General features: G+C 43.1%; 2 protein-coding genes across 2 annotated transcripts; both read right to left on the reverse strand.

The window, feature by feature from the left end:
• Positions 1-385: 385 nt before the first annotated feature.
• Positions 386-7,188, reverse strand: LOC128310115 (mothers against decapentaplegic homolog 4). Its single transcript, XM_053046667.1, has 9 exons — positions 5,419-7,188; positions 5,065-5,321; positions 4,711-4,885; positions 4,448-4,630; positions 4,091-4,309; positions 3,081-3,981; positions 2,843-3,011; positions 2,620-2,737; positions 386-2,553 (listed from the first exon to the last, which is right to left on the reverse strand). Exons 1-9 carry the CDS (start codon positions 5,480-5,482, stop codon positions 2,342-2,344), a joined length of 2,298 nt encoding a protein of 765 aa, XP_052902627.1. The 5' UTR covers positions 5,483-7,188; the 3' UTR covers positions 386-2,341.
• Positions 7,189-7,922: 734 nt separating this feature from the next.
• LOC128297556 (protein unc-50 homolog) lies at positions 7,923-9,097 on the reverse strand. The gene is made up of 4 exons (XM_053033225.1): positions 8,697-9,097; positions 8,570-8,635; positions 8,154-8,513; positions 7,923-8,083 (listed from the first exon to the last, which is right to left on the reverse strand). Exons 1-4 carry the CDS (start codon positions 8,944-8,946, stop codon positions 7,947-7,949), a joined length of 813 nt encoding a protein of 270 aa, XP_052889185.1. The 5' UTR covers positions 8,947-9,097; the 3' UTR covers positions 7,923-7,946.
• Positions 9,098-9,298: the final 201 nt, after the last annotated feature.

Raw genomic sequence — 9,298 nt, forward strand, 5'->3', positions numbered from 1 at the left:
TCGAAAGATTATCACAACAAGCATATAGTGTGCTTTTTTATATTTGCCAATTCAACTACCGAAAACAACAAAATGACAAAGGATTTTACGAAGTACTCCAACGAAACCAACGAAAAACGTTTTTTACGAAAAACATACGCACATTTGACATATCTGTATGCTGGTTGCGGAAGAAAGGAGCAATCGATAAAAGGCACAAGGAGCTTTAATAATGGAGAAATGAAAATTCTCCACTGTGGTCTGTTTTTTGTCTTTCGAAGATCATTTCATTATCCATAAGGAGCATAGGTTTCGCATGTTTCACACCAAGTGAGGCTCATTTGTTTTGCCGTTTTTTAAAGAATGTCGTGCATTTCTTCTTAGTGTTTGTGTGTGCCGCCATGTGATTTAATTTTGTTATCTTTTTTATGTTATCTGTACTACAATATATTCATTTCTATCAATGTTTGTTTTTTTTTTATAACTATTTTACTCTTTTCTTAAGTTGGGTTCATTGCACTTGTAACTTTGAAACACATTCAAATTAAAATTTTCATTCATTTCAATTTTAATGCTGTATTCCCTCGAGTCTGTTGTCGTGACATTCTTAGTGGTCACAGATTTTGTGATTTATTCTCACACGCTATATGAAATGTTTCAAGAAATTTCATCTAGTGAAAACGTATCATCGCTGTGAACCTGGTGTTTTATACGATTGAAAATAAACCAATATTTATTGCCAGTGATTTAAGTCAACCTATTGATTCTAACGAATGCGATCAACTGCGAGAAATTACAATAAACTAATAGGCATACAAGCATAGAACCAGTTTCACTAATTCACAACTTCAACGAAACTATACACAAAATGGCACAAAGGCAAAGAACATTTTAAGCATCAATCGAAAGCTTTTCTCCAGTCTTACCAGTCCAGTTCTTACAAGGTTGGGTGCTGTCTTTTTGCAATACGAACATCTTCAAACGATGGGGCACTCGCGCGGTTTAATCGCACTGCATTGGGTACATATTTTGTTTCAACGGATAAACGTTGAATCTAACTTCAGAAGAAAAGTTTGTTTTTATGTTGATTGCTCTTCCACCAAGCTTTTGTTTTTTTGCTTCCGTCACATTGAAAACCATCAACTATAGGCTCTGCCTGTAACGATCCCTACAACGATCTCACGTAAGGCTTTACACACAGCAGAAATTAAAAATTCTACTCAATGTCATTTAAAGTAATACCAAACCGCTTACCATCACAATTCTACGGCCAAAGAAGTTTTTTCCCGAAAACAATCCAATCCACTCATGCTGTTCATAACGGTTTGTAGGGCAAAAAAACTATTACTTCTAGAACATGTTTATAACGTCTTGTTAGAAACGTATGAATGGCTCAGCAGTATTTGATCGTAACCTGTTGCAATCATTTCAATGTCTCTGGATATTATTTCCCACCGGTAGGAGGAGCTGAACGTTTGTATTAACATACTTTTTTTCAATTAGAGGTAGACAATTTTTGTAGGTTGTAGGTCGGTTGCTTGTTTGTTTGTCCCGTTTTTTGTTTTTCCTGTTGCGCTTGATGCTAATAATCGCTGAATGTACTCACGACACTCGATTCATTTTCTGTTAAATACCTTTTCTACGTGCCATTTGCCGCAGCGTGCATTGAGGCAGTGTTCTGCTATTTAAACATATTCGTAAATTTATCGTCATTGCGTACATGCTTCCAGCTTCTAGGTCGTTAGAATTTTACTTTCACTGCAGAGTATGCGATCAATAGCATTCTTCAGTACATTCTTCAACTGTTTATCAATCTAAAACATGCGTGTTGAGCAGCGTTATGCGTTATGCTACGTACGCGTTTGTTTCGTAATATATCTTTTCAGCACATTTGTTTTATCTTTGCCCAACATTAGTATACATGAGAAGGTTTGAATAACGTTGCATCACTTTCATGCCCTAGTTTTTGTAGTACCACTATTCTATCACCTGTTCGTGTCACACTCACTACGGGTGCACACGCCAGTGCGCCTTTGCCTTTTACGATTGCGTATGCTTTCTTATCAAACTAAATCTTTGTCATATTAGAATCACACTTGTACACACTACGAAACCCACTCATTATCGTCATCACCCATACACCCAGTTTGGGCCATTTACGGTCCAAATCTATATTTACACACTTTTCCTCCATTCCACGAAAATCCATTCTACGATTGTTGATCGTATATGTTCAGTTAAACCTAAAAACGTAGTGCTTTTAAACGATACTTATCATCTTACCTCACCTGCACCTCAATAATCGTTGCCGAGATAGCTGTAGTAGCAGTCATGTAGGTTTTGAGCTACTGTTAGCTTATCTCTACTCAATGGCACGGGGTCCATCAATCGGCATCTGGTGGAGCACTTCGTCCAGCAGTTGCAGCGCTCGGTGGAGATGTACCTCCACCCAGCATGGCGTTTCCTTGATCGATTGTCTTGGGTAGTCGGGACCCCAACCTTTCACAAAGGACAGTCGCAGGATGCAGAGACGTCGTAAATCATCTACGCCAATTCCTGCAACAGCGGAGAGGCCTGCAATGCGAGATTCAAGCAAATGATTAGAATGCAGTCGCAATACAAAGTTTACCAAATGCATACTTCTAGGAGCTCCTACGGCCGACACACCCGCTACAACCGCGGCTTGCATCTGAGCCGCTTTCTGGGCACAGTTGGCGAGGGATTGCATCTGCAAATGACACTGTCGCAGATCGAATACCTGTCAAAATATTTGAAAAAAGTATGACAAGATCGTAGAACTCCGGAATCAGAACATTATTGCTAATAATGTAGCATTGCAACGTATGAGAATAATTTAGCAAACCTTTATACATGCTGCGGGATAAATTTTGTGTACAGCATCGCCCGGCGTTCGACCTGCTTCCCGATCGAGGTAGTAGCTCTGTACAAATACTGAATGATCACTGAGACATCGCAACCAGACGTCTCCTTCACCTCGTAAATCCAGTTGTACACCTTTGCCAATATGTAGCCTGCAAAGGAGACATAAATAATTGATTACATGCTGTACGCAAACTAAATATTATCACTTCTAAATTTACCTAGCCTTTTCACTCTGCTCTGTTCGATGCACGTTGCTAAGCGCTCCGAGACAGAACCGATTACCACCGGAAGGATCAACGTATCCATCGATTGTGACGTTTGGCCGGTTTGAAGGTACCTTGAACATTTCACCGACCTGCGTATCCAACTCGAAATAGGCCACCGAACACCAGTACTCCGGTGCAGGCTGTCGCGACAATAAACGCTGCTGACCGGGCAGTTCAGCCAGCTGTCCACCAGAAGTGGTACCTACACCGGAACCAGTGGCAGCACTAACCGCTCCGGTAGAACCACTAGAACTATGCGGCCAGTACTGAGACGGTTGCTGTGATGCTTGCTGCTGATGCGAACTCCCTGCATGTGCCGGAGGTTGTATCGATTGTGTGTAATTCAGAGTATTCGAACCGGACCACGTTGCCGAACCGCCTTGCTGCTGTTGTGATTGTTGCTGTTGCTGCTGTTGTTGTTGGTATTGTTGCGCACCCGTTTGATTTGGAGGCGGCTGAGCGCCGGAAGGACCGGCCTGTGCCGACTGTCCATTGCTAGCTGACACGTACCCATTTTGCTGCAGATGAGGGGAGACGGGCGAGGTTGCAGAAAGTGAACCGGACATACTGGATGGTCCCATTCCACTTTGCGGATCGTTTCCCATCGACGGGTCGGCGCTGGCAGCGTTCGTATAATATTGAGAGGCTTCACCACCGATCAACCCTGCACTGCTACCACCAGCACTGGAGCTTGATTGGGTAGAACTGCCCAGCAAGCCGCCGTTTGTTAATTGTGAGCTGGACTGTGATGAAGGCTGCTGTTGCTGTTGTGTTGGTGGTGGTTGTTGCTGCGAGCTTTGTGGTGCTCGTAAACCATTGTTCGTCAACCCGGCAGGACCACCGATAACGGAAGCTACAAATAATGCCATAGCGAAAAAAATGATAATTAGTAATTCTGTCTATAAATTGTAGTTATTTTGTTGTAGCAATAATAAAACAAAAAAAAAAAACAAAATGCTCACAAAGGGGTAAGGATGAAGATAAGCGAGTGTGCTGCTGGCTTCCGGATGAGGAGGCCGCTGATAACATGGCCGCCGTGGCGGACGATGGACCACTGACGCTACCAGCACCGCTCATCCAACTGCTGGGACCACTATTTCGAGATTGCTCGGCGGATTCCAGTTTCGGGATCGGCCGTGGACCACTACTCGATCCATACAGACCGCTCATTTGAGACGGGTCTATGGAAACAATCAAACCGCAACGAACACAAACAATTCATAAACCAAGCCAAGAAGAAATCAAAAACATAAAGTGAATAAAGAAAAAAAAATTAATAATCAAAACAAAAGCACGTTCAAAACAATATCCATTCTTACCGGACACCTGTGGGTGCATTGACATGGTGCTATACGCACCACCGGCAACCATTGAGGGATGATGCTGTATGGTACCGATTTCATTGCCATCTATATCCATGCCTCCACCAACGACCGAACCCGGCGTATATTCATCCTTTATTAAGCGGCTGGGGCCAGACTGCAGCGTGAGACCCGACAGATCTACAATACCAAGAGCAACCATATATAGTAATGAAGCGAGAAACCTGGGGAAAAAAAACTATCTAAAACCACCCACTTACCAATTCCGGGTGAAACAACACGTTCGTAGTGGTAAGGATTAACACAGACCGAATCGCATTTAAGATCAAAAGCAAACTGACAAAACTTTACGTGCTTTAGTTCATTTTTGTGCAGATCGGGCCAACGCCAGATGCGCGCATAGATCACATGTGGAAATCCTTTACGTCCAGCGACCTGAAATAAAAAATGAATCATTGTGATACATGAATTAAGAATTTTTCGGATTTGGGAAACGTTGAAAGCCTCAGAAGGAAGGAGAACGACAAAAACATTAATAAGTCTGTTATTCCTGTTCGCTAATTGCTTCTTAAAATCTCGTCGAACCTTTCTAAAACCTTTATTAAGAAACTCACCTGCAATCGGCCATCAAGCGTACGTTGTATCGTGACACATTTGCTCGGATGTGCCCCGTTCGTGGTGATGGCCGTAATCAGCGAATCCAGTTCGTCGCGTTTTTCCTTCAATTTCTTGACCAGCGACTCAATAGCACGCTTGGAAAAGCCTTCGCTCTCACCTCCCTGTCGGTGGCACATTAGCGAATGGACGATACTGAGGCACGCGTCCGCACTGGTCGGAGCGGCCGTTGGCATGGCAGCCATGTCGCGGACAACTACCGGAAAGGGAGAACGGAAAACAAAACTCAATTAGAAAAGGATACAACAGAGAGTTCCAAAATGTGTTCGATGTATACGCGTCGTTGTACATACTTTCCTGTGCGGCCGCTGGTATACCGGCCGCATAGAGATGCGATCCACCCGTCAGTCCGACCATCCTCTCAAAATCCTGGGAAAGTCCCAGGTTGCTTTTAGTATCCACCTTGCTGAACCCTGACGGTGCTGTCTAACGGCGTGATGTGGATGTTTCCTTGTAGCTTTGGATCTGATAATCTTGCGGAACTGAAGCCGGCAAGAATATTACTTGCAGATACAATAATTTCACGAGATTTGCACTTTAATGTCACGCCGGTATTTTTGCCAGCCTTCGCTCTATGTCGCACTTCTGCCAGCAATGAAACCGAACTGCTGCCGTTCGTTCAAATGTCACCAACTAGATTGCAATTCGCTTCGGCCGCGTTTGTTTACTTTCTTCCAAACACCAATGCCAGCCAGCGTTCCAAACAGGAAATGCATCTAACGTTATACAAAGCTGCTAAGCAAGCCTAGACACAGCAAAATTGTGCTTAATTCACTGTCTTCGCAATAACGGTTTCTCGCCGGCTTTTTGTGGGGAAAGTTTACATCCAACTCAAGGTTACATACGCTACATCGAGTCGAGCAGAGAATCGGGGTTACTTTTGATTATACACTTTGTGCTGACCGGGAGGCGCAAGAGGGAAACAAAACACCAACAAATCTCTGTCAAACAGAAGTTTTGACATTCACCACCAGCAATACACGCACACAATCATGACAACGCACGCACTCATGCACACACACTCACACACTTGCGTGTAATGTGCTATTACAAGACCGCTGAAAGGAAAAGGAAAATTTTCAGCTTCCTTACGATCGCACGCACCCTAACTTCACTAATGGTAGACATACAAAACGGCAATATCTCGTCCTTTGCAAGGATACATCCACACGGATAAAAGACACGCAACAATGCTGGGAAGCACACTCCCACCACCATACGCAAATAATATTTTTACCCCCCACCGAGCGTCCAGGAGTGTGGGCCAGCACTTCGGGAAAACGTTGTCTTCCCAGTTATTGTTTCGTACTACTATTTGCTCTTCGCGTGGGTTTCCTTTTTCTTATGCTTTGGCTTTCTTTTCTGAAATGCGTCGGATACACACGCACGCACACACAATAAATTGTCGAGATTCACGTTTCACTGTAGGCCACACATCACAATTTTCCCACTAGCTGTGCATGTTCTTCTATTGGAACTTTACAAATCTGGTACGAAGAAAGAAAAGATAGCATGGACGTATTCCGGGAATAGACCGTGGCTTTCTGTATCCTAGCCGCTGAATCATCAAATGATGATATTTTTCGTCCCTTCCCGTCCGGGATGTGAGGTAACGCTGATGTTTTGTTGTTGTTTTCTTTGCAAAAAGTAGCCCTTGTAATATGGTTACACTTTACTCTCTATCGAAACGCATCCACGATGCAACAAGCCATCAGACGATGCGGTGCTGGTTCGATTTCCGCAATTGCAGATCCTGCTACCGTATACCGAGATGGTACGGGCCACAATTGCATCAACAAACGCGACTTCGCACTAAAACAGGTTCTTTGCGAGATATCCGCTTTAGAAAGTAATTAGCGCGATCCGCGATATAGTACGATATCTTGCTGCGGAAGGTTAGAGATCTACGGTCGCTTTTCGCTTCCTGCACTGACGCGGTCGCCCTGCAACACGCCTGACGGGTGATGGGTGGCCGATGCAACTTTCTCGATTCTACACAAATGTCTGCACTTGCTCCAGCATCCTGAATGCTCGCAAAATATGAGTACACACCGAACACTTGGTTACACCATGTTGCGGAATACACGAAGCGCGCACGGAAAATAGGGGTTGCTATTTATTGTTCTTCTCTATTCGCCCCCCGTTTTTTTATTCGATACTACGGGGAGCAATCGTACCAGTAGCAGCAGCAAGTGATAGACTTTTTAAAATGGCGAATTCCTTTTTTTGTCTGTCCCGTTGGGGAGCGTTGCTATGGTTATCCTTTTCGTATACGCAGTGATTAGGGCATATTTGCCATCTTATTCACTCACGCATTGGTGTCCTTTGGTTGACAGCTGGCCGTTTGACAGCTATATAGATACCCAGGTCCAAACAAGCGTTATGTCGTGCTACGCTTTGACAGTGATACTTTCAATTCAGCAATTTAAGCTGATTTCGTTATATTTAAACGTGTATTTACTTATTTTGCATTTCGTTGCACAACATCGCATTTCAACAACTAACACCACTAGTTTATTTGATTTTCCGTTGCAGTAATGCTAATGATACTAAAACTGAACAGATTAAATCAACTCGTCTCTGTTGGCGTAGGCCATGTTTCTGTAAAATAGGATCTTCCAGACATAAAACACACCGCTATTTAATACGATATATAAACTGTAGCATAATCCCATACGGTTTTTGCCCTTACAATGCCCTGCAACCCTCCCAAACTACTTCCATACCTTTCGTGAACGTTTCATGCCTCATTGGATACAGTATCAAATAGCTTCAAACAGTATAACATCACTCAACGTCCTGAAAAGGTATACTTTATTGTTTATAACACCCGATAGTGATAATAGTACATCAGCGAAACACTCAAGTTCCATCCTATAATTAGTGTCATTACGTAGAACAAACACAGCAGCGGCAGTGTTACGAGAATTATTCGCGTATTTTTCAGGGATGGAACAACTGCAAACAGAAAACCGAACAACATCGTTTATACTAGTACAATCGCTTACAGACAACATTTTCAACCTACCATTATAACCCAGAAAAGTTATATAGATGTAGTATCCTAGCGCCAATAGCCAGATTGTATTGCCGATAAAGGTTGAAATAAACCAATCCCTACTGATCAACGGATGGTAGAAAAACAGCTGTATGAAATGAAGCAGTATCAGTGGTGGGAAAAATGCATTCAGGTGCACGTCGAACGCGTAACCCCACTCCATATCGAAATCGGTATTCCGATCGCGAAAGTATCGATTCGTAATCAGCCACAGTAAGGTGGCTACGATCATACCACAGAATATGCAGTCGACAAACACGACATACAGCGTGAACAGGATGGTTTGAGCGAATCCTAAGCTTAAAACCCACGCAAAGCCAATTGATGTAACTACAAAGAAAGGGAATTGTAAATGGTGTATAATGAATACACTACGGTTAACCTACCACAAAGACATCCTACAAGCAACACCAGAAATGCTGGATCATCCCGAGCGAATTGTGATTTGGTTTCTGCAATAGGGCGGTATTGTGTTAGAATGTTTTAAGAAGCGGTATTGTTATTGCAGCTTACGTTTGCGATAGTTGAAGTTACGATACACTTTCTTCGGTGCTATGAACAGGTATACCATCTGCCACATTGCATATTCAAAGTCCATTTGATCAAATTTGACGAAGCGCCGCAAATATTTGTAACTTTTCGTGGTGGCACTCATGCAATCTCTATAGTTAGCCGGTGCAGGTAATGGTGATGTAGTTCTGGAAGACATCCCCAGCAACGAGCTGTTGCTGCGAGATGGTGTAGGTGACGTAGCGTACTTCATTGTATTCGAATGTGGTGATCTGTCCCGAATTGTATCTCTCTAAGCACGCGTTTAGCAGATTTCAAACTTGCGCGCAGCGATTTAACAACTTATTTCGTTACTCATCGCTACTGCGGAGACGAAAAATTATTTTGGTAAACAGTAAATAACTTCACGTTGATGACGGCTCACGACGTCATGACAGCACTGGCCAGCGTCAAGCCATTCTTTGCAGGGTTGAGTGGTGAGTTGTTTAGTCGTACATGAAATCGTTTTAATCTTTACTTTCTGTACGGCTAGCATTGTAAAATTTATGGAAATCAATTTCCTTTTTTTTTGGCATTTTTTTTACAACATTTGTTATGTTTCTAGT

This window comes from Anopheles moucheti, chromosome 2 (genome assembly GCF_943734755.1).
Source record: "Anopheles moucheti chromosome 2, idAnoMoucSN_F20_07, whole genome shotgun sequence".
Classification (NCBI taxonomy): domain Eukaryota; kingdom Metazoa; phylum Arthropoda; class Insecta; order Diptera; family Culicidae; genus Anopheles; species Anopheles moucheti.

Excerpts from the sequence above, each read along its gene's own strand:
- LOC128310115 (XM_053046667.1), bottom strand. The coding sequence starts at position 5,482 with ATGGTCGGACTGACGGGTGGATCGCATCTCTATGCGGCCGGTATACCA. Across the intron at positions 5,322-5,418 it reads ACCAGCGGCCGCACAGGAAA|TTGTCCGCGACATGGCTGCC; the intron begins GTATGTACAACG and ends CCTTTCCGGTAG. Across the intron at positions 2,554-2,619 it reads GGCCGTAGGAGCTCCTAGAA|GCCTCTCCGCTGTTGCAGGA; the intron begins GTATGCATTTGG and ends CTCGCATTGCAG.
- LOC128297556 (XM_053033225.1), bottom strand. The coding sequence starts at position 8,946 with ATGAAGTACGCTACGTCACCTACACCATCTCGCAGCAACAGCTCGTTG. Across the intron at positions 8,636-8,696 it reads TAACTTCAACTATCGCAAAC|AAACCAAATCACAATTCGCT; the intron begins GTAAGCTGCAAT and ends GCCCTATTGCAG. Across the intron at positions 8,514-8,569 it reads GCTTGTAGGATGTCTTTGTG|TTACATCAATTGGCTTTGCG; the intron begins GTAGGTTAACCG and ends CTTTCTTTGTAG.